Source organism: Diabrotica virgifera, chromosome 9 (assembly GCF_917563875.1).
Source record: "Diabrotica virgifera virgifera chromosome 9, PGI_DIABVI_V3a".
NCBI lineage: Eukaryota > Metazoa > Arthropoda > Insecta > Coleoptera > Chrysomelidae > Diabrotica > Diabrotica virgifera.
This window is the reverse complement of record NC_065451.1, coordinates 83,016,991-83,042,123: the sequence shown is the minus strand read 5'-3', so window position 1 is coordinate 83,042,123 and position 25,133 is coordinate 83,016,991. Positions and strand designations below refer to the sequence as shown.

Sequence of the window (25,133 nt, the reverse complement as noted above, 5' to 3'; positions counted from 1 at the left end):
AGCATAAATTTTATTGTCTTTTTATATTTAAATGCTAATTGTTAAACAGAGGTATATATTGAATTAAAGATGTATTATAATTTGAGAAAATCGATATGTATTATCTATATCACAACCAATCAGTGAGTTTGAGGTATGGTATTGGTAATCTATATTCATTTATAAAGAGAAAAAAGTTGTAAGAAATAAAAAAATGGTTTTTTATCCCTATGTTGAATAAGTAGGTACATACATTGGAGTTAGGTACCCAACAGCATAATGTAATCTGTGAAACATGAAATTGATACCTCTAATTTTGTTAAAAGTTATTGTTTAGTTGTCTCCTTTTTAAATATTTTCATTTGAATATTATTTAATTATTTCATGTTTTGAGAATATAGTGTAAATAGTTTTAAATAAAAGATTTTAAACATATTTCTTCTTTTTCTTGACCTTATTTGATCTATACTAAATTTACAATCAAGAAGCAGTAGAAACAAACAAACCAAGACACGTTAAATGCTAGTACGAGCATTCCCGAATCATAATTTACAATGTATAATCTTTGGAAATCATGATTTGGGATTTACAATGTATATGCATTGTAAACTAAGATTCGGGAGTGCTCCTAGTAGCATTTAACGTGCCTTGGTTTGTTTATTTTTACTGCATCTTGATTGTAAATTTAGTATACCTAGGTATTACATTTAAGTAAATATTTTTTTAAAGATCAAATAAAAAATTAATTAATTAATCAACATTTTGAATGAGATATGGGAGCTATTGATTACAAAAATATTTCTGAAACAGGAAAGGCTTGTTTTCTATGAATTGCGAAATGTTTTAGCACCTTATACAAAAAAAGTGGCAGTGTCATACTTATAAATCATTAATAAGTAATGAAAACATATTCTGGCTGTATCATAAAATTGTCAAAATGTTCGTTAAATCTTCTATATATTATAGAAATACCGATTTAAATCCTGACAATTTTGTGATACTCTCTGAATGTTTTAAATACTTATTCATAGCAGGAATGTGTTGTTACTTCGATTTCTGATTATCCAAGACATTTTTAATGAGTCCACTAAACATTCCAAAAAGACATCCATGGAAGAAAATTTTTTGTGTTTTAGCCTATGTAAGTGGGTGCACAGTTGAAAATTGTTCAAACCTACAGAAATAATCTATGTAGTAGAGGGAATGAAGAAGAACAAGAAAATAAAGACAATTTTAAAGATAAATTAAAGACTAGGAATAAGCTAAATTATTGAACTTACTGAAGTTGAAGATGTTTGCTAACCTTTAGAATATTTTTTTGTTACGGGGAAACAGAAGAATAATTCACATGTAAAATTTTGTTTATTCAATATTTAATTTTTTTTTACACATTGCAATTTGTAAGTCTAATAACTGTATTTCTTTTTTGTGTTTTTCTTCCTCCATCGCCTTCTTTCTCTCGGCAGCTTCCATATATTTTTCATGCTTCAATTTTGCCCTGATCTCCTCGTTTCTAACGTGACTCCTTTCACTGTTTATAAGTTTTGTTCTTGCTTCCAATACATTATCCACTTGTGTAGTCTTTGTTTCTTTGTTTCCTTTAAATGGGTTCTTTTTTTTAAGGGATTCTGGACACCACCTCCTTGGTGTGACTATCTGTAATAAATTTTTTATTTAAAATAAATTCAGCATAAAGGAACTATAGTTCATTCGCTTTCAAGATGAGCTAAGACTCTAGTTTCAGATGCCTGATTCATGGGGTTTCCGTGTTGCTTGCTTGTTGTTGGTTAGAAATTAATTTATTCTATATTATAAATTAATTTCTAACCAACGACAAAGTGTGACAAGATGAAAAACCTACGAATTAATCATCTGAAACGGGCATCTTAGCTCATCTTGAAAGTGAATGAATTATAACAAAGATTAAAATTAGATTTTGGTTATATTTGGTTTAAGGGCCAGATAACTCAGACAGTAGAATGTCTGACTTCCACGTAGAAGATTGGGAATTGAATCTCAGCACCGGAAAGAAGATCTAGACATTGTTAGATGCCCCAGGTCGACTCAGCCTAAATAAACTACTTCGATGTGTACCTTGGGTACACACAGAGATAGTAATAGGTTGTTGTAGCATAGCACTGGCCCTATTATCTTCTTAGTATACCATAAACCCTAGAGATAGCAGATTACTCTGATATAATCCCATTATATTATTTTTGATTTAGCACTAGCCTACTGTTCAATATAGAAAATTGTGATATGTTAAAGACAAATCATTAATGTAGTTCTGAAGCTATTTTCTTAATTACAATTTACAATAAAAACTTAATTTTTACAATTAAAATTTCTAATTTACAAATCATTAAAATTGAAAAGAAGCAGCAGTCCACCAACTAATTTTCTATTTATTTTCAAGTATTCATTTTTTTAAGATTTTCTTTTTGATAAGAATTCTACACATCACAATATTCAAATAATAAACATATTTATTTATACTAGGTATATCTTGAGAATATATTAGCAATAGCTTTTAAAAGATAATAAAAAAAATATTTTACCTCGCTTTCTGCTTCAGTTCGACTGGGCCCAGGCTTTGGATTTAAATAAAGGTTATCACTCTAAAAGTTAAAATTAAAAATTGATTAACATTTTCTTGTACTATTATATCTGGACCTCCGAGGTAAACTACACTATGTCATTTCAAGCAACTGTGTTTAGCATGTGTTTGCAATAAATTTTAGAGTACTTACGATGATATGACCGTTAATGATATATAATAATGTAAACAATTTGTATAATCCAACTAATAAAATAAGTGGATTAAAGAAACTTATTCAAAACAACACCATGTCGACATAGTGTAGTTTACCACCCATGTCAAGATATATAAAAACAAGATTACCAGATTACCACCTTCTCTGTTCCCTTCACCGTGTTGTCTTTTTGATCAGAATTTTATATATCACAATATTTAAATAATAAACATATTTATTCATACTAGGTATATTTTGAGAATATATTAGCAATAGCTGTTAACCCGGCACCTGCCACGTGGCTATGCAAGGCGCCAACTGCCACGTTAGGATCTCACAGCACCCCTTAACAATTTTCTGTGATCCACTTGTTTAAAAAACAAAATAATGTGTTGAGTAACACAAGAATATAAATAAACATGTTTAATTAACTTATTAGCCACTAATATGTTATAAAAGTTGAAAAATAAAATGAAAAAGTGTTATAAGCAAATTAGCAAGTACCAAACCATAATAAATGAAGTCAAGTAAAATATCTAAAAAAATTAAGATATAGTGAGTATAGAGTCTATATTAATAATTTAAATCAGTTATTTCAATACAAAATGTAAATTTGACCTGTTTATATCAAAAATACAAAAAAATTTAAAACATAAAGTGCCAGATGATGACACCTCAATTCGACTTTAGAGCTATAAGTTCAGAATGACACTAAATAACCACTTTAAACACTAACACATATATACTATATAATATTATAGAAAGCTACTATGACGCACAGCTCGCTTACCAAACTTGAAATACCAAATATTTGATAAAAATATGTTATGGGGTGCTGGTAGCACCCCACGTGGCAGGTGCCGGGTTAAAAGACTATAAAAAGTATTTTACCTCTCTTTCTGCTTTAGTTCGACTGGGCCCAGGCTTTGGATTTAAATAAAGGTCATCACTCTAAAAGTTAAAAAAATTGATTAACATTTCCACTAACTCCAGTTAATTTTTAGTAGTTATGTAATGATTGCTATGTTAAATTTTCTTGTACTATTGTAAATAAAAACAAGATTACCACTCCCTCTGTTTTCTTCAACGTGTTGATCACATTTGAATCATCCAAGACTTTCTTCGTTTTCTTTGCCTAAAAATCAACAGTTTTCCACTAATTATATGTAATAAATATTTAGTTGAAATTGTTTTACCTTGTGTTGAAGCTCTTCGCTAAACTCACCATCCTCAATGTTTTCTTTCTAAAACAATATTGTTTCTGATTATATATCAAAATGTATTTTTAAACCTCATGACTTTATACCATTATTATTTTTAGTTATGTCTAAGTTTTACTATTTTATTTGGGAAATAAGTCACAATTTAAGTGTGAAATTAAATTTATTTAAAATTTTAACTTTCACTTTGGAAATAAAATAGTAAATTGCATAAGATGTTACAAGGAAATAGCCTCAGAACAATATTATTACTGTTAATTCTATGATTTACTTACATTTTCTTCTACTATGAAAATGATATCATTTTCATTGCGTGAACCAATATCTAAAATTTAAAGTTGAAATAATAAAAAATTTCAATTTGTTTCAGAAGTAGCTTACTTATAGGAGGTAGGTCGATGTCAGAGTCCTTCCGAGAATGAAGGCCTTCAGCAGATATTTCAATTGTTTCTAGCAATTTCACTTCATGTCCCTCAATTGGATGATAATCTGGTGTACCACCTCCTGTTTTAAATAGCTCCCTTTTGTTATGGGAGACCTTCTTTTTTATATTTTTTTTTACCATCTCATACTTTGCTCTAAGAGTGTCAGCAGGACGAAAGCTGGTTCCTAAAAAGTAATACGTTATCAAACATATCATTTTAAAATTATTAATAACATATACCTGACTTAGCATTAAAAGCAGAGGCTATTTTCTCCCAAGCCTGATTTTTTTGGCGCCAAGTTACCGCGTCTGTTTTTTTATTTTCCAAGATACATTTGAACTTTAGCGCTATTTCCAACAGAAGCGTTACTTCTGGTTGGCTAAAATTTGGGCCCCTCCTTTTTTTTTTGATTTTCCATCGCTTTAAGTCCAAACAAGTTAATTATATACAAGTCCACAACACAAAGTAACAATAAAAAACAAGAAAACTCACTAACTAACTAACTAACTATCTAACTAACAATCTAACTAACAACAAAAACAAGTAAAATCACACACACAACACTAACAGTAAAACTCAAAACTTTAAAATCAAAATTCAGTATACAACGTAAAACCGTAAAATAAATTGCTTATGGCGCTGGCACATGGGTTTTGAATTTGTTTATTGTTTATATTCATTTTCATCCAGCCGTCCGCTGTCATTATGTAGTGCGTTCCGAATCCGAACTTACTTTTAAGCTTATCTACCGGATAACTAACTGGAACATAAATTGACGTGAAAAGACAGGTACGTTTTATCTGGCAGATAAATATTTATCCTCCACATAGCTAACTGCCAGATAAGAGAATATTTATTCGGAGGTGAAAAGACCGGGCCCAAGTCCTCTTCTTCCAATAAATTCTATGGAGGTGTCAAATATATCCCTTTCAACAACAGAAACATCAACATCAACCAAAAGACATTTATCAGAAACCACATCTCCAACAGAAGAACCAGCATCTAATATATTTAACGAAGCATGTAATAAAAGTAGTCCTATATCCAAAAAAATAAGAGCCGACAACAATTCTGAACCCGAAAAAAACATAATACCACCCACTCAAGACTCACCCCAAAAACAACAGATACAAGTTGATCAGAAATTACAAAATCAAATTCACACAATATCCAAGGAAACAATAGAAACCGAAGAAGCTGCTAGAAGATTTATCAATAAACATTCAAAATCATATGTCTTAAATTACGATGAATTTCGGGAGTTACTAAATGAGACATGCGGAGCTAAAGATGTCTATAATATTTTTAAGGATTATACACCAGATTTACCATTACTTATTAAAATGCTTGTAGACACTCATCCTCATTTTACTGACTCAAAATTAAAAAATCGAATCACACGACTACGCAAAAAGCTAGAAAGACTATTACAACATGAAGTATCTGAACCCGATAGTGATTCATGTGCTTCAACTAAACAATAAATCACTTTCAATAGTATATTACAATGGAATTTAAATGGGTATTACACCCATTTAACAATGTTACAGCTTCTTATCTCAGAATATGCACCAGATTTTATTTCGTTACAAGAAACTCACTTCAAAAATAACTCAACACACAACCTGAAAGGTTACACAGGATTTTGCACCAATCCACCCAATCAGAACTACGCTAGTGGAGGAGTAGCTCTATATATAAAGTCAAATATACCTGTTCAAAATATAAACCTCACAACTAATATCGAAGCAGTTGCTGTAACAATACTTGCCCCTCTAAAGTTAAATATTTGCAGCATTTATGTTCCACCAGACAAGACTCTGACTAAACCTGAACTACTTAATCTTCTCCAACAAATTCCTTCCCCACGAATAATCACGGGAGATTTTAATTGCCATAATATTACATGGGGATCAAATAAAACAACAACGAGGGGAAATATGTTAGAAAACGTTTTGAACACTATGAACTTATGCCTACTTAACGACGGCTCGCCAACAAGATTCAATATGGCTACGGGAACTTCTTCCGCCATTGATCTCTCCATATGTGAACCCTCATTGATCACCCAACTAGACTGGACAGCATTAAACGATTTATATAGTAGCGACCACTTCCCAATCTTAATAAAGCACACAGTAAATTTAAACACAAATACAATACCAACTCAAAAATGGAAATTAAAAAAGGCAAATTGGATTGAATTTGAGAGAATTGTATCAAACAGAATGGATCAGATTAAAATTTCAGACTCCATTGATGACACACTTAGGAGCTTCAATCAGCTTATACTGGATGCGGCTAATATAACCATAGGTAAATCTCAACTTTTAAAAAAACGCAAACCAGTTCCCTGGTGGAATTCACAATGTGAAGCCGCTATTAAATTAAGTAAAACAATTTGGAACCGCTAAAAAAAATACAAAAATATTGATCTATTAACAGAGTACAAAAAACGTAGAGCTGAAGCAAGAAGAATAATTAAAAAAAGCAAACAAGAATCATGGCAGAAATACATATCTAGCATAAACAGTAGTACAAATATATCATCAGTTTGGAAAAAAGTTAAAAAAATAACAGGGCAGCATACCTACCAACAAATTGTGAGCCTGCAAAAAGAAAAAACGCTACTAACTGAGCCACAGGATATAGTAAATGAACTGGCTGATACCTATCAAAAATTCTCATCCAACCAAAGTTACAGTAACGAGTTCCTAACATACAAACAAGAGGAGGAGGCAGTACCTATTACAATTTCCGACGAATTTAACGCTATTAATATACCTCTCAGTTATGGGGAATTTGAAGATGCACTTAATAGCATAAAAGACACTGCACCAGGTCCAGATGACATACCAATACAATTCACTAAAAAACTTCCCATGGAAGCAAAAGAGTTTCTGCTCCAAATTTTCAATATTATTTGGGAACAAAAATCATTTCCAAAAATCTGGAAAAATGCCATTGTTATTCCTATTATTAAAGCAAATAAAGATAAATTACACCCAGAATCATATCGTCCTATATCATTAACGTGTTCCTCATGTAAACTTATGGAAAAAATAGTCAACAGAAGATTAATGTGGAACCTGGAACGCAATGATCAACTGATTATCGAACAAGCTGGCTTTAGACCAGGCAGATCTACAAACAAAAAATGTATGGCGATTTACTTTGACATAACTAAAGCATTTGATACAGTATGGAAACACCGTATATTGAGCATTCTAAACAAATTTGGATATCAAGGAAATATTTTAGACTATATAAACAATTTTTTAACTCAAAGAACATTTCAAGTCCGAGCGAATGGTGCTATATCCTACCTTAGAGAACAACAAAACGGAATCCCACAAGGATCAGTCATCAGCCCTACTCTGTTTTTAATAGCAATAAACGATATATTAAAAATCATGGCGAAACCTGTTCAGGCACGACTATATGCTGACGATCTGATTATTTACATCAAAGGAAAAAACGTAAATCATATGGCGTCAATATTACAGGAACACTTAAATAAACTAGTAAATTGGTCCTTAAACACCGGTTTTAGTTTTTGTTCTAATAAAACAAAATGTATAATATTTTCAAAAAAACGTATCGAGGATAAACCAAATCTCACGCTTGAGAATCAAAATCTTTCCTATACAAACGAAATAAAATTCCTAGGAATGATATTTGATCAACAGTTAAATTGGAAAAGTCATATTCAGCAGTTAGTTCCTTCATGTCGAAATGGTCTTAACTTGTTAAAGTATCTAGCTCACAGGACTTGGGGTGCCGAAGGTAAAACACTGCTCATGCTATATAGATCCTTAATTCGCTCTAAGATTGACTACGGATGTGTCGCATATGCATCTGCCAGCAAAACAACGTTGAAACCTTTGGATACGCTACATAACACCTCCCTAAGGATTATACTTGGAGCATACAGAACAACTCCGATAAATAGCATACAAGCTTAGATAGGCGAACCCACTCTAATGCTTCGTAGACAGCTGTTAACCTTTAATTACGCTTCTAACATAAATGTACATAAAAGAATTTCAATAAATAACATTTTAGATCCATCCATGACCAATGACTCTTCAAAGTTCAATCTCCCTTATTCTCGCAGAATCCACCATGCAATGGAGCTACTTAACTGGCAGTAATTTCTACCCTTATATCAATACAAAGAAATATCTTCATCTCCACCTTGGACTGTAAAAATTCCAACAGTCAATTGCAGTCTATTACAATTCCAAAAAAATAGCACTAACCCTAATCTCATCTTACAACACTTCAGAGATCTAATTAACTCTCATTCCGATTACACAGTATACTATACAGACGCGTCTAAAACTGAAAATGGAGTCGGAGTGGCATTTGTTAACAACACAGAGACTCACAAACATAAAATTCCAGATACTGCAACTGTATTAACTGGGGAACTTTATGCGATCTACCAAGCAATACTACATGCAAATGCGAACAAGATGAAGAAGATATTAATCGTCACAGATTCTATGTCATCACTACACGTAATAAGGAAAATTTACACGCAGCATCCAATAGCTTTACTAATAAAGGAAGAACTACATAAATTGCATACTGAAGATTTAAGAATCAAGTTTCTCTGGGTCCCATCACATGTTGGAGTAGCAGGCAATGAAGCAGCAGACCGAAATGCCAAAGAAGCCATAAATGATAACAGTATTCCAATGTCGCTTCAATCTGTAAGTATGGATCTAAAAAGCTACTTCATAAAACATATTTTCGAAAATTGGAACAGTAAATGGAAATCCACATCATCAAAGCTTCAGGAGATAAAAAACAACGTTGGACCATGGCAACCACCCGAGGTATCTAGACGAAAGCAAACAATTATTTCCCGTTTACGACTTGGACATACCCAATTTTCTCATGAATATTTTCTGAAAAAAGAAGAACCTCCAATTTGTGATGAGTGCGGGTCACCCCTTACAGTGAAACATGTGCTAGTGGAAAAGTGTGAAAAGTTCAATAGCCATAGAATTAAATACCATTTAGCTAACAATCTTAAAGACATTTTAGACTATAACAACACTAATAAACTATTTCTGTTTCTAAAAGACTGCAACTTACTAAACAAAGTGTAATTAACTGTTACTATCCCGCTAATAACCTTCTTAGGTTGAAGCGGATTGTCGTAAATAAAAAAAAAAAAATTAAAATAAATTAATCTAATAGGTATTATTAGATATTATATTCCATGTAAGAGAAGAAAGTGAATATTACAGTAATTTTATAATCAGAAATACGACAATAACCAACAATTATTGACGAAACCGTAGTTTGTGACAGGAGTGTTCATTTTATTTCATAGAAAAATATTATGCAGGGTGGTTTATTGCATTCGCCCCGGTCTCTGTATTACGGGAAACGACTTGATATTTAAAAAAAATTCTTCATAGAAATATACAGGGCCAATGTGAATTATGCAGGGTGCTCCAAAAAAATAGTAGTATAATCAAAGTTATATTTTTTCTTATGGAACACCCTATATCAGATAACATTTTTGAATTTTTCTTAAAAAATAAGCTGTACTTTTATAAGGGTTCTTCATACCTAAGTACAGGGTGTTTTGATTTATTTCGATTTTTATAAAAAAAAATTATATAAAGGTTTTAGAAAAAAGTAAATATTTATGAATCTAAAAATCGGTGACAAATTTTTTCTTGGATCTTAATAATATACTACTCAGCGTATTTAAATAGATATTTATGGTAGCAAAATTTTGTACAGGGTGGTCAAAATATTATATTGTTCTATTAACAAATTCAAGCTGTAATAACGCATTTATTTTAAATTAAACGCCCTACATTTTATTAGTTTATCGTATGGAAAATTTACTTAGCTTTTAATCTTTTTAAGGGTTCCTATACCTATCTTTGTACATGGTGGTTAGAATTTTAGATTGTTCTATTAACAAATTCAAGCTGTAATAACCTACTTATTTTAAATGAAACACCCTAGGGATTTATAGATTGTTCGTATATCTCAGAATTTAAGACGTTTAGGGCATCTTAAATAAAGTTTTCTTCTTAAAATAAACCCAAACAAACGCCCCCTTAAATATTTTACCATACTTTTGAAACGCTGTGTATATAAAGATTACAGTGGAACCTCGATAAGTCGGATTAATCTAGAATGCGGGCAATCCGGGTTATCGAAAATCCGTGTTAGCCGTAGAATATAGTAAAAATTAATCAAATACGGTATCCTTAGAGATAAGCTCCATTATAATTGCAAAAACATGAAATACATTATGCACAGTACATGTGAATTACGTACAGTTATATACAGTATTGTTCATTCCTTGGTAAAAATTTCAGTCAGTTTCGGTTGTCAATATTACGTTTTTATTGTTGAAATGTTTGTCTGATGAAAATCGGTCCCGGTTAGCCGGACTTCCGGGTTATCGGAGGCCGACTTAACGGGGTTCCACTGTACCATTTATTTTTTTTATTTCTTTATTATTTATTTAATTTTAATATTATATTTTTTATATAATATTAAATATTTCGAGTATCTTATATGGTCGCCTAAGTGCACATTCAGAAATTGGAGAATATAAAATTGGTTTAACCATTAAATGCATGATTTTTTTTGTTGATGTTACATATCAAAAAAAGGCCTTTAGCGGAAGCTTAGAAATGATGAAAAATAATAAAAAAAATTAAGTTTAATTTTAAATACTTGTTTTTGACAATAACAAGTTTGTTGCCAAAATTCTACATTGTGCATACAAGGTCAAGTAAGGATATAAAATCTACATTGTTATTTTACATGAAAATTATAAAAACAATTAAGTATTATTTCTATTGAAACACAGTGCCACACCACATTTCTGACATTTTGTATGTGTAAACCCTTTGATAAAGTTCGCCATGAAAAAATGCTACATATTCTCAAAACTACCGGTCTGGACGGTAGGGACATTAGAATAATCGCAAATTTGTATTGAGTGGCCAGGCTGAATGTGTTAGGGTTGCGAATCAGTGCTCTGAAGAAGTAAAAATCAAGCGTGGAGTTCGACAAGGCTGTATATTGTCACCAATGTTGTTTAATCTTTACGCTGAAACAATCTTAAATGGAAAACGCAAAAGAGGGAATACTCATTAATGGTATGCTTATGAACAATATCAGATACACAGATGACACCTTGTTGCTGACTGGATCAATTGAACATCTTCAAGCGTTATTGAAACGAATGGTGGCATTCTGCGCGATATATGGACTCAAACTCAACGCAAGAAAAACAAAGTTTATGGTTATTAGTAAACAGGCAGCCGTAAATAATAATAACTATAACGTAACAATCGGTAATGACTCAATTGAACGAGTAAGTAATATTGTATATCTGGGTACTCATATTAATGAAAGCTGGAACCCTAGTACAGATTATTTGATCTGATGATAATATACAAAATAGTGTTGGACTGGTTGCCTTCCTCGTGCAATTAATTTAAAAATAATAAAAATCTAACAGCTTAAAAGCCGGTTCTTTAAAGTGTAAAGTAAACAAAAACGTGATATAATTAAAAAAGAATTGTTTTAGATTATTAGCTACCGGTGTTTCATACAAAACGAGTGGACACAGCTTTCGGTTAGGATTTTCAACCGTTGCAACTATTGTGGATGAAACATCTGAAGCTATATGGAGGCGGTTACAACCGATTTATGTGCCAGAGACAACAAAAGAAATATGGGAAAAATCAATCCTAGGTTTCAAAAATATATGGCAGTTCCCCAATTGTTTAGGATACATAGATGGCAAACACGTGACGATCAGATGTCCCCAGAAAAGTAGATCAAATCACTTTTCCTATTTAAAAAATTTTTCCATAGTTCTTATGGGAATTGTTGGCCCTGATGGGTTTGTTGTTGACGGTGACATTTTTGAGACATCGGATATGGGCAGAATATTTGCAAATGAAACCATGAATATGGAAACCATGAAACCCCCCAACAGACCATTAGCTGGCGAAAATGAAGAGATTCCATGTGTATTAATTGGCGATGAAGCTTTTACACTAAGCCCTTACTTAATGAGGCCATTTCCTTATAGACAGGCACGAAATGACAACAGCAAGGAGAGATTTAACACATTCGCGACCAACCTATTTTTAGGTCTGTCCAGTCAAACTGATTTTGGTTATACATAAAAGAAACATGCCAAACCCACCATTTTTGGGGAGGAGTATTATAATTGAACAAGAATTATAAAAAAAAATGTTTTGGATAATGTCACACATATGTGATACTGGTTTATAGTAATTAAAATTTGAACATAACCCAAGTGTCACAAATATGTGACAAACATTTTTAGCTACTACTTATAAAAAATCATTTATTTATTTAACATTAACAAAACTAAAAATTACTTCCAATAAAAAATAAAACATATAAGTTTAATTGTCTTTTCTGTGCCACTCAGCAAAACAGGGTGTAACACATAACCCAATGGGCTGTCCATCACTCCCCTTACATTCCTGGCATGTGTACCAGGTGACAGCCCTTTTCTTGGTTGTACTGCACTGTCAAGATCTTTTCCGCTTATTTTCTTTTTTCAAGTTATGTGCCGCAACAACTTTTTTTCTGCTTGGCCGTTCTGTTTGTCCCAATAAATGTTGGATCACTTCCTCTCTAAACTGAAGGTACGACATTCTTGTTTTCTTTGACGTGTTCCTATTTTTATTCAACAACCAGTTGCCATTCCACATGCAAATATCTAGTAAGTGAAAGAAAACTTTCATGTACCATCTCAAAGTTTTTCGTGGTGTGCCATAATATGAAGTCATCTGGTCAATTCTGTCAATTCCCGACATAAAGCAATTGTAGTCACGTATCATTACTGGCTTCAACTTTTTCTGGCCTCTACGATTTTCAACTTCAACCATTTCGGAACCATGCTTGGATGAAATCATTGTTACATTTCTCTTATCTTTCCATTTTAATACTATGACTGGACCTCTTCTTTGCCATACGACTTCTCCTTTCTTTAATTTTTTTGTAATAACACTCTTTGGGTTACTTTTTCTTACTTACTTACTTAGTCCTAAGCCTTTCTACCTTTAGGTGTAAGGCTGGTGGAGTTGAGTTTGGCATTGTAGTCTCCATGCTTTCCGATCTTGCGCTAGGTTTCTTGCACTTTCCAATGTCAATCCCTTCTTCTCGACTTCTTTCCTGATTTCATCTACCCACATAACTCTTGGTCTCCCTCTTTTGTTTTTCCCCTGCACTCTCGTTTCGAACACTCGTTTTGTTAGCCTCTCGTTCGACATTCTACACACGTGCCCGAACCATCTAAGTTGTCCTTCTACTATTTTTTCATTGATTGGTTCTAGTTTTAGGTTTTGTCTAATTGTTTCGTTTCGTATTTTGTCTGTCCTTTTTCTGTTTGCTATTTTCCTCAGGAACCTCATTTCCATAGCATTGACTCTGGATTTTTGTCTCCCCGTCAATGTCCATGTCTCGCTGCTATACATGATTGTTGGTCTAACTACTGATTTAACGACTGCCGTTTTTACTTTTTCCGGTATCCCTTTTTTCCCAAAAAATGTTGTTTTCATAGTGTTAAATAAGCTTCCTGTTCGTCCCATTCTCTCGTTTATTTCCATGTCTTGTTTACCATTTGATTCGATTATTACTCCTAGGTATTTAAAATATTCCACTTGCTCTAGTTGTTTCCCGTCTAATTCTATTGCGTGTGTCTTCCTCGTATTTGAAATTATCATTGTTTTTGTTTTCTCTGTATTAATTTTCATATTTATGTTTGATAGTTTTTCTTCTAGGATTTCAAGATTGTTCTGTAAGTCTTCTCTGTTTTCTCCTATCAATACCATGTCGTCTGCAAATAGTAGCTCCGATAGTTGAGTCTGTTTCATTTGCCAGTATCCTAATGTTAGTTTTCTCATTCTTCTCTTGGCTTTCTTTATCGCTTCATCCAGTACCACTGAGAATAGCAGTGGACTCAGCACGCATCCCTGTTTGACGCCTTGACTTGTAGAAAATTCTCTGGATTCCTCGTTATTGGTTCTTACTGTATTTGTATTATTTTTGTACATATCCTTTATTACTTCTATTATGTGTCTGTCGACTCCCCTTTCTGTTAGTGTCTTCCAAACGTCCTTTCTTCGGATTCTGTCAAACGCCTTTTCCAGGTCAATGAAGCACATATGTATCTCTCTATTTTTCTTGATTACCTTCTCACTTACTTGTCTTAATGTGAATAGAATAGAATAGAATACTTTATTGGTATAGCTTTACAGCTGCCATCATAAAGATGGATATACACGTCAGATATACAACACAATATAGTCACAGACACATAATCAAATACCTATACATACACTTAAATTTTAGATTTAACATAATGTACATTGATAAATATGAAAATTATTAATATTAGACAGAACTCATAACAGCAATCTAGTTGCTAAGTATTCTTCTACACTGTAGAATGCATGTTTACATAGTATACTTTTCACAACTCTTTTGAATTTCACCGGATGCAAAGATCTAACTTCATTTGGAAGATGATTATATAGCCTGACCCCCACATAATCTGTGGACTTCTCAAATTTGGATAGTTTGTGACCAACAGTAACAAACTGATTGGCATTCCTAGTTGAGTATGCATGTAAATCAGAATTTCTCTTGAATGAATGTAAATTATGCTTAATATACAATATGGATCTCAAGATATATATGGAAGGCAACGGTAAGATATTGTTATTAATGAAAACTTGCTTACAAGTATGCCCAAAAGGAATATTGAAGATAAGTCTAATAATTCTCTTCTGTTTAATAAACACTGTGTCTGATTTTGTGGAATTACCCCATAACGTAACATTATAAGTAAGGTGACAATAAACCAAAGAATAATATACATTAATGAGAGTTTTAATACTGAGTGTTCTCTTCAACTGTACTAAAGCATAGAATGAACAATTTAGTTTCTTATTAACATATTCAACGTGAACATCCCAACTCATAAACTGGTCCAAGAATACACCTAAAAATTTTATGTTTGGAATATTTACAATTTCAGGAATAGACACAACTGGCATATTTCGTTTGCATCTAAAATGTATATACGATGTTTTATCAATATTCAGTTGTAGCAAGTTTTGTGTACACCATGTTTGGAATAATCTGATAACCCTTGACACTCTATTTTGAAGCTCTACGTATGTATGTGCTGATACAATCACAGATGAGTCATCTGCGTACATTACAATGTGGTCATGAGTAATATGATCGGGTAGGTCATTGACAAAAATAAGAAATAGCAGTGGTCCCAACACAGATCCCTGCGGCACTCCTACATCTACACTGAAGATGTCTGACCTTTCCTTGTTTAATTCAACATAGAATTTCCTCTCCAGAAGATATGAGTTCAATAAATTTAACATGTTACCTCTTATTCCGTGGACATACAATTTGTTAAGGACAAATTCAAATTTAAGACTGTCGAATGCTCTGGAAAGATCAAAGAAGATACCCACTACAAGAAGACCATCATCAAGATGCCTATAGACAGATTCCATAAATACTTCAGTAGCCCCCTCTGTTGATCTTCCGGATCGAAAGCCATGCTGTTCTGAACACAGTGCATTATTTTTGTCCAAAAACTGTATGATCCTAGTGTAGTAAGCTCGTTCAAAAATTTTTGAAATTACATTTAACAAAGAAATAGGTCTATAATTATCAATACAAGTGTGATCGGATTTTTTATATACTGGAACAATTTTACTTAATTTTAGGTTTTCAGGAAATTCACCTGTGTTGTATACTAGGTTAATTAAATATGCCAGCGGTTCTGATATAACATCCTTGATGTGTTTGATCATTCTTGTGTTTAATTCATCATTTCCAAAAGAATGTTTATTTTTAAGACCACAAATAATATCAAGAACTTCATCAGATGTTACTGGAAAATAAACAAAACTGTCTATAGTCCACCTATGTGATAAAGTACAGTTTTGAGGGTTATTGTCAAGCCTATTTTTTAGTGCATTATTTCTGTCATTGAAATGGCATGCAAAATATTGAGCTAAATTTTTATCATCTGATATTAGTTTGTCTTCAATTTTGAGTTTAATTTTATTAGTACTTTGCTTTCTCCCTATAGTTTTATTTACTATACTCCACATAGTTTTTTGTTTATTATTACTACTTATAATTTGAAGATAATTGAATTCCCTTTTCTTTTCAGCAATAAGATTATTGTATTCCTTCTTGGTAGCTTTATACTCATTCCAGATGTTACTATTATTAGAGTTTTTAGCTTCATTAAATAGGTTTTTTAATTGTTTACTCCTAGCATATATGTCATGATCAACCCAACCTTTACTTTTATGCACGTCCTTACCTATTTTACTTTTAAGGGGACAGTTTGAAGTAATAGCAAAGTTTAAAGTATCCATAAATTCGATAAAAGCGTTATTAATATTACTTTCATTGTATACCTCGCAAAAACCAATCCTCATTAAGTCTTGTTTTAGGATGTCTAAATTATTATCATTTAAACACCTAAAACACTGCTGTTTTATATTAGATTCCATCCTATCCTGATTACGACCTACAACAATGTCAAAAATAATGGCAAGATGGTCACCCATATTGGGTTGATTGACTTGACAAGTATGATTCATAGTGATATTATTAGTAGCAATGTAGTCAATTTTTGTTTTTGTTACTTTATTGTTATTCATGAAAATACGTGTTGGTATATTTGGGATATTAAGAGACAAACCAAACGATTGAAAAAGATCATCTAATCGAAGTTTTTCATTGCTCTGAATTAAGTAGTTGATATTAAAGTCTCCACAGAGATAAATTTTATCAACACGGTTGTGAAAATGACCTAAAATATTAAAACAATTATTTATAAAAGAATCTAGATTGCTGTTAGGCGTTCTGTACACATTAATGACTAGAAATTTACAGTTACTGATTAAAATAGTCACAGCACAACATTCAAAGCTTTCTTCCTCAGAGAATTTACGGCAATCAACGACTGAGACTGCATACTTGTCTGTCCCAGATTTAGATAAAATAAGAGTTCCACCATGTATTTTATTTTTTCTAGTAAAATGGGTTACTAAAGTGTACCCTGGGATATAAATAAGATTAATATTATCCTCATTACACCAGTGCTCCTGAATACATAGAATGTCAGGTTTTTCAGCATTAGAAAAAAGCTCAAGATTTAAAAGTTTGTTTGTTAAACATTGTACATTAACCGAGATTAACTTCAATTTAAAGTCATTTACTATACGTGAAATAGTTGTATTGCTTGAGGACCCACCTAATGCGACAGCGTCCTCCTCATCTTGAAAAACGAGACTAATGCTCCGCTGGGCCAGATTTCTCGCTTCCATGCATTCTTAATTAAGTCTCGTCTAATGGTCACTTTCATGGATGCATATATGTCAGGTTTTTTGGACTGATGGATTTCGCATTTTACGCCATCTAAATGATTTTCCAGGAACTTTTCTAATTGCTCCGGTTTTGTGTCAGGCTTTAGGCGAGTCACATGTAGGTTGATCATTTGTGGAACAGCCTCAATGTTGCAAGGTGACTCGGTACTTCCAACTAAGAACTTCCTCTTTTTTCTATGAGCTACCTGTGTCCACGCACCGTTGCTTGAAGACTCTGAAAGAACCGGAGCATTATTTTCAGTGTTCAACAGATTATGTAAAACAGTTTGAGTTTTGGCTTCTTGCATTGCGGCACTCATTTGTCTTGATGTAATGTATTTTTTTTCATTTGGCACTTCATTTCCAAAGTTTGTCGATGTTGAGGATCGCGCTAGCGTTCCGTCTGCAGGAATTTTAGTCACTACTAATTCAGTTTGTTTACTATTAGTAAGGTCATTAACATTTTGTAGTTGTTTATCATCTTTACCAGGGGAAGTCCAGTTTTTTCTTTTGTCAACGTTAATTACCTTGAATTCAGGTTCTTTAGTTTTTTGTTTTACTTTTTCTTCAAGGAGCTCGTTAGTTCTTTTTAACAATTGATTATTATCAAATAAAATTTTATATTTTTCCTCTTTTTCACTTAAAATTGTTTTTAGAAAATCAATTTCCAACTGTAGGATATGTGCATTTACCTCTTGAGTATGACTTACTGAGTTTCCTTTGGGATTTTCAGATTGTTCACATGTCTCACATACAATTCTAGTATCACATAACTTTATACATTTCTGCTTTTTTCTTGATGAACAAGATAAATGAAAAATACTTCCACATTTTATGCACACTATAACGTTAGTAGTTTTCTGGCAACATTTGAATGCTTTTTCCTTAAAATTCTCATCATTTACAGAGAGGAGTAATTTCACGTGCGCATCGTTCGGCGCCATCTTGAATAAATATTAGGTCTTGCGTGCTTCTGTCCTTCCTGAATCCACACTGTGTGTCTTCCATAGTTGTTTCTATTTGTGTTTTATTCTTGTCTCTAGTATTCTTGCTAATACCTTCCCAGGGATACTTGATATGGTGATACCTCGGTAATTATTACAGTTTCTCTTGTCTCCCTTTTTGTGTATTGGTAATATAATGTCTTTCTTCCAGTCCTTTGGTAATTCTGCTCAATTTATGATATCATTCATTAGTTCTTTCATGCTATCCATTCCCTCTGTCCCCATGAATTTTATCATTTCCGGGGTGATATGATCCTTGCCTGGTGCTTTGCCCAGTTTTACTCTTTCTATTGCTTTCTCTAATTCCTCTCTTGTTATGGATTCTACTTGTTGTTCTTCATTCCTTTCTTGTATCTCCCCTATGTTGTCCTTGTCTACATGAGTTAGCTCTTTGAAATGTTCTCTCCATCTTTCCATTATTTGTTTTTCTTCTGTTAGTACGTTTCCATTCTTGTCTTTTATATTCGGCATCGTGTGCTCTTTCTTTTGTCTGAGTTGTTTTAATGCGCCGTAGAAGAGTTTTTGGTTTTCCCTATAATTTTTTGTCATTTTTTGTCCAAATATCTCCCATGACCTTTCCTTTCCTGCTTTCACCGCTATTTTAACCTCTTTCCTTTTTTCTTTATATGCTTCGTAATCTTCCGGGTGTTTTGTGCTTAGGTATCTTTTCCATTTGTCTTTTTTGTTCTTTATTTTCTCTCGTATTTCTTCCGTCCACCATTCTGTTCTCCTCATGTTAGTGTTTGCTATTTTTGCTTTCCCGCAAGTTTCCTCAGCTGCTTTGATTATGCTGGTTTTTAGATATTCCCATTTTTTTCTATATTTGTATTTTTTGCCCTACCTTTCAAAGTATTATCTAATTTTTCTTGGAATTTCTTCTTATATATTTCCTCTTTTAATTTGTAACTTTTTATTTTTTCATTTACTACCTTTCTTCTCTTTTCTTCTTTTTCCTCTGTTGTTCTCATTCTCATTATTACTAGATGGTGGTCACTGCCAATCTCCGAGCCTCTTTTCACTTTCGTATCTTGTACTCTTTTCCATTTGTTGCTGCTTACCAAAAAGTAATCTATGATTGATTTTTCATTTCTGCTGTCTTGTACTCTCGTGTATTTGTGTACTTCTTTATGTTTAAATTTTGTATTTGTTATAACTAGTTTATTCTCCATACATATTTCTATTATTCTTTCACCATTTCTGTTTAGCATTTCTTCTCCTTCTTTTCCCATGCACTCCTCTATTCCGCTGTTGTTGTTTCCGACTCTACCGTTTAGATCTCCCATTACAATTATGTTTTCTTCCCCATTATCAATTTGCATTTGGAGCTCCTCGAAAAATTTATCTTTCTCTTCCTTTCTTGCATCTTCATTTACTCCGTAGGCTGTTATTATTGTCCATATTTCTTCGTCCATCAGTTTAATTTTCACCGATAATATTCTCTGGTTAACATATGTTTCTTCTATAACGTGTTGTAGTCTATTCGGTGCAATTATTATCCCGACTCCTTCTTTTGCTCTCTCTTTTGTATCCGCTCCTACCCAAAGTAACCAATATCCTTTGTGTATTTTCTTAAGACCTTTTCCTTTCATCTTCGTTTCTGTTATTCCTAGTATTTCTATTTTTTGTCTTATCATATCTTCTACCAGTTCTTCCTCTTTTCCATTGATGCTTCTCACATTCCATGTTCCCATTTTTATCTCTCCTTTTTTCTGCAATCTAGCTTTCCCCTTTTTCCTATTTTCATCCTTGTTTACCTTTGCATCATCTTTTTCCCTATCGCTTTTCCCATTCATTGCCTTGGTTGTCATTGTTGTGGGTCCGGTCTCATTATTTTCTTTTAGTTTTTTGAAGTCCCTTCCCCGATATTTCTGTGAGTTAGTATAAGTTTCTCTTTTTTACGGTCCCATTTCCACTCCTTTCCATTAATCTCCAGTTTCATATATCCTATCTTCGTAGTATTACCTTTGTCTTTTTCTTCTTTTGCCATTTTCCTAATTTTTGCTTGTATTTCCCTTTCCTTTCTTGTTAAATCTGATTCTATATACACCTTTTGTCCCTGTAGATTTTTCAGTTTTCCTTTGTTTTTTAGTACACTCATCTTATCCGTTAGGTTTTCCATTTCTGCTACAAAGATTTGGTCGCCGATCTTCACCGCTCCTCTCAGTCTGACCTCTAATTTCAGATTTCTTCCTATGAAGTGTTCTACTGACTCCTTTACAGGCTTTCCGTCGGTAGCATCTAGTGTTAGGCCTTTTAATACTATATTATTTCTCCGTCTATCTTTTTCCAATTGTTCTATTCTATTGTTTGCCATTTTTAAACCTTCTTCCAATTTTTCGTTTTTTTCTTTCAGCTCCTTAATATATTCCATCGTTTCTTTTTGGTCTTTCCGTATGGTTCTTATTTCTGCCATCATTTCATCATTTTTCCACATAACTTCCCGCATCATTTTTATCATCTCTTCATTTGTGTCGTTGCTTTTATTCGGTGTTCGTCTCGTCAGGTTACTCTTTTCAAAATATAATTTATCTTCTTTATATTTTTTCTTCTTAGATTCTTCGTCGCCACTATCAGATAGTTCTTCATTCTTTCTATAGGTTTCCTTTCGGATTGTTCCTGTTCCGCCACTGGCCATTTTAAATTAAATGTTAACCTCAGCACTAATATAAATATTATTATTATACACTTAGAAGTTTCTTTTTATTTCGCACAAGAACGCTTTTTAAGTTTAACGATTATCGATAACGATAGGTCTTTTAAAAAACCGGTGTTTTTATTGTGATAGGTTTCGAATTCGAAATTACCTTATCGCCAATACACCCGCCACACGACCTCTCGCCTCGCTTGCCAAACTCGAACTCGAATTTTGTACAGGGTGGTCAAAATATTATATTGTTCTATTAACAAATTCAAGCTGTAATAACGCATTTATTTTAAATTAAACGCCCTACATTTTATTAGTTTATCGTATGGAAAATTTACTTAGCTTTTAATCTTTTTAAGGGTTCCTATACCTATCTTTGTACATGGTGGTTAGAATTTTAGATTGTTCTATTAACAAATTCAAGCTGTAATAACCTACTTATTTTAAATGAAACACCCTAGGGATTTATAGATTGTTCGTATATCTCAGAATTTAAGACGTTTAGGGCATCTTAAATAAAGTTTTCTTCTTAAAATAAACCCAAACAAACGCCCCCTTAAATATTTTACCATACTTTTGAAACGCTGTGTATATAAAGATTACAGTGGAACCTCGATAAGTCGGATTAATCTAGAATGCGGGCAATCCGGGTTATCGAAAATCCGTGTTAGCCGTAGAATATAGTAAAAATTAATCAAATACGGTATCCTTAGAGATAAGCTCCATTATAATTGCAAAAACATGAAATACATTATGCACAGTACATGTGAATTACGTACAGTTATATACAGTATTGTTCATTCCTTGGTAAAAATTTCAGTCAGTTTCGGTTGTCAATATTACGTTTTTATTGTTGAAATGTTTGTCTGATGAAAATCGGTCCCGGTTAGCCGGACTTCCGGGTTATCGGAGGCCGACTTAACGGGGTTCCACTGTACCATTTATTTTTTTTATTTCTTTATTATTTATTTAATTTTAATATTATATTTTTTATATAATATTAAATATTTCGAGTATCTTATATGGTCGCCTAAGTGCACATTCAGAAATTGGAGAATATAAAATTGGTTTAACCATTAAATGCATGATTTTTTTTGTTGATGTTACATATCAAAAAAAGGCCTTTAGCGGAAGCTTAGAAATGATGAAAAATAATAAAAAAAATTAAGTTTAATTTTAAATACTTGTTTTTGACAATAACAAGTTTGTTGCCAAAATTCTACATTGTGCATACAAGGTCAAGTAAGGATATAAAATCTACATTGTTATTTTACATGAAAATTATAAAAACAATTAAGTATTATTTCTATTGAAACACAGTGCCACACCACATTTCTGACATTTTGTATGTGTAAACCCTTTGATAAAGTTCGCCATGAAAAAATGCTACATATTCTCAAAACTACCGGTCTGGACGGTAGGGACATTAGAATAATCGCAAATTTGTATTGAGTGGCCAGGCTGAATGTGTTAGGGTTGCGAATCAGTGCTCTGAAGAAGTAAAAATCAAGCGTGGAGTTCGACAAGGCTGTATATTGTCACCAATGTTGTTTAATCTTTACGCTGAAACAATCTTAAATGGAAAACGCAAAAGAGGGAATACTCATTAATGGTATGCTTATGAACAATATCAGATACACAGATGACACCTTGTTGCTGACTGGATCAATTGAACATCTTCAAGCGTTATTGAAACGAATGGTGGCATTCTGCGCGATATATGGACTCAAACTCAACGCAAGAAAAACAAAGTTTATGGTTATTAGTAAACAGGCAGCCGTAAATAATAATAACTATAACGTAACAATCGGTAATGACTCAATTGAACGAGTAAGTAATATTGTATATCTGGGTACTCATATTAATGAAAGCTGGAACCCTAGTACAGATTATTTGATCTGATGATAATATACAAAATAGTGTTGGACTGGTTGCCTTCCTCGTGCAATTAATTTAAAAATAATAAAAATCTAACAGCTTAAAAGCCGGTTCTTTAAAGTGTAAAGTAAACAAAAACGTGATATAATTAAAAAAGAATTGTTTTAGATTATTAGCTACCGGTGTTTCATACAAAACGAGTGGACACAGCTTTCGGTTAGGATTTTCAACCGTTGCAACTATTGTGGATGAAACATCTGAAGCTATATGGAGGCGGTTACAACCGATTTATGTGCCAGAGACAACAAAAGAAATATGGGAAAAATCAATCCTAGGTTTCAAAAATATATGGCAGTTCCCCAATTGTTTAGGATACATAGATGGCAAACACGTGACGATCAGATGTCCCCAGAAAAGTAGATCAAATCACTTTTCCTATTTAAAAAATTTTTCCATAGTTCTTATGGGAATTGTTGGCCCTGATGGGTTTGTTGTTGACGGTGACATTTTTGAGACATCGGATATGGGCAGAATATTTGCAAATGAAACCATGAATATGGAAACCATGAAACCCCCCAACAGACCATTAGCTGGCGAAAATGAAGAGATTCCATGTGTATTAATTGGCGATGAAGCTTTTACACTAAGCCCTTACTTAATGAGGCCATTTCCTTATAGACAGGCACGAAATGACAACAGCAAGGAGAGATTTAACACATTCGCGACCAACCTATTTTTAGGTCTGTCCAGTCAAACTGATTTTGGTTATACATAAAAGAAACATGCCAAACCCACCATTTTTGGGGAGGAGTATTATAATTGAACAAGAATTATAAAAAAAAATGTTTTGGATAATGTCACACATATGTGATACTGGTTTATAGTAATTAAAATTTGAACATAACCCAAGTGTCACAAATATGTGACAAACATTTTTAGCTACTACTTATAAAAAATCATTTATTTATTTAACATTAACAAAACTAAAAATTACTTCCAATAAAAAATAAAACATATAAGTTTAATTGTCTTTTCTGTGCCACTCAGCAAAACAGGGTGTAACACATAACCCAATGGGCTGTCCATCACTCCCCTTACATTCCTGGCATGTGTACCAGGTGACAGCCCTTTTCTTGGTTGTACTGCACTGTCAAGATCTTTTCCGCTTATTTTCTTTTTTCAAGTTATGTGCCGCAACAACTTTTTTTCTGCTTGGCCGTTCTGTTTGTCCCAATAAATGTTGGATCACTTCCTCTCTAAACTGAAGGTACGACATTCTTGTTTTCTTTGACGTGTTCCTATTTTTATTCAACAACCAGTTGCCATTCCACATGCAAATATCTAGTAAGTGAAAGAAAACTTTCATGTACCATCTCAAAGTTTTTCGTGGTGTGCCATAATATGAAGTCATCTGGTCAATTCTGTCAATTCCCGACATAAAGCAATTGTAGTCACGTATCATTACTGGCTTCAACTTTTTCTGGCCTCTACGATTTTCAACTTCAACCATTTCGGAACCATGCTTGGATGAAATCATTGTTACATTTCTCTTATCTTTCCATTTTAATACTATGACTGGACCTCTTCTTTGCCATACGACTTCTCCTTTCTTTAATTTTTTTGTAATAACACTCTTTGGGTTACTTTTTCTTACTTACTTACTTAGTCCTAAGCCTTTCTACCTTTAGGTGTAAGGCTGGTGGAGTTGAGTTTGGCATTGTAGTCTCCATGCTTTCCGATCTTGCGCTAGGTTTCTTGCACTTTCCAATGTCAATCCCT

The 25,133-nt window shown here is 32.8% G+C and overlaps 2 protein-coding genes across 3 annotated transcripts; both read right to left on the bottom strand.

Moving 5' to 3' along the window:
* Positions 1 to 1,322: 1,322 nt before the first annotated feature.
* LOC126892141 (uncharacterized) lies at positions 1,323 to 5,050 on the bottom strand. 2 transcript variants are annotated; one of them, XM_050661604.1, is made up of 8 exons: positions 4,617 to 5,049; positions 4,334 to 4,561; positions 4,228 to 4,277; positions 3,929 to 3,976; positions 3,799 to 3,867; positions 3,624 to 3,683; positions 2,538 to 2,597; positions 1,323 to 1,635 (listed from the first exon to the last, which is right to left on the bottom strand). In XM_050661604.1, the coding sequence occupies exons 2-8, from the start codon at positions 4,515 to 4,517 to the stop codon at positions 1,342 to 1,344; spliced, it is 765 nt and encodes a 254-aa protein (XP_050517561.1). In that variant the 5' UTR covers positions 4,518 to 4,561; positions 4,617 to 5,049; the 3' UTR covers positions 1,323 to 1,341. The 2 variants fall into 2 exon arrangements, with proteins under 2 accessions (XP_050517561.1, XP_050517560.1); XM_050661603.1 differs by having other exon boundaries at positions 4,334 to 5,050.
* A 19,238-nt stretch (positions 5,051 to 24,288) lies between these two features.
* On the bottom strand, positions 24,289 to 24,893 carry LOC126892140 (piggyBac transposable element-derived protein 4-like). The gene has a single exon (XM_050661601.1). The coding sequence runs from the start codon at positions 24,889 to 24,891 to the stop codon at positions 24,505 to 24,507; it is 387 nt and encodes a 128-aa protein (XP_050517558.1). The 5' UTR covers positions 24,892 to 24,893; the 3' UTR covers positions 24,289 to 24,504.
* Positions 24,894 to 25,133: the final 240 nt, after the last annotated feature.

Excerpts from the sequence above, each read along its gene's own strand:
- LOC126892140 (XM_050661601.1), bottom strand. The coding sequence starts at position 24,891 with ATGATTTCATCCAAGCATGGTTCCGAAATGGTTGAAGTTGAAAATCGT.
- LOC126892141 (XM_050661603.1), bottom strand. The coding sequence starts at position 4,628 with ATGCTAAGTCAGGTATATGTTATTAATAATTTTAAAATGATATGTTTG. Across the intron at positions 4,278-4,333 it reads CATCGACCTACCTCCTATAA|ATATTGGTTCACGCAATGAA; the intron begins GTAAGCTACTTC and ends TTTAAATTTTAG. Across the intron at positions 3,684-3,798 it reads TGAAGAAAACAGAGGGAGTG|AGTGATGACCTTTATTTAAA; the intron begins GTAATCTTGTTT and ends TTTAACTTTTAG.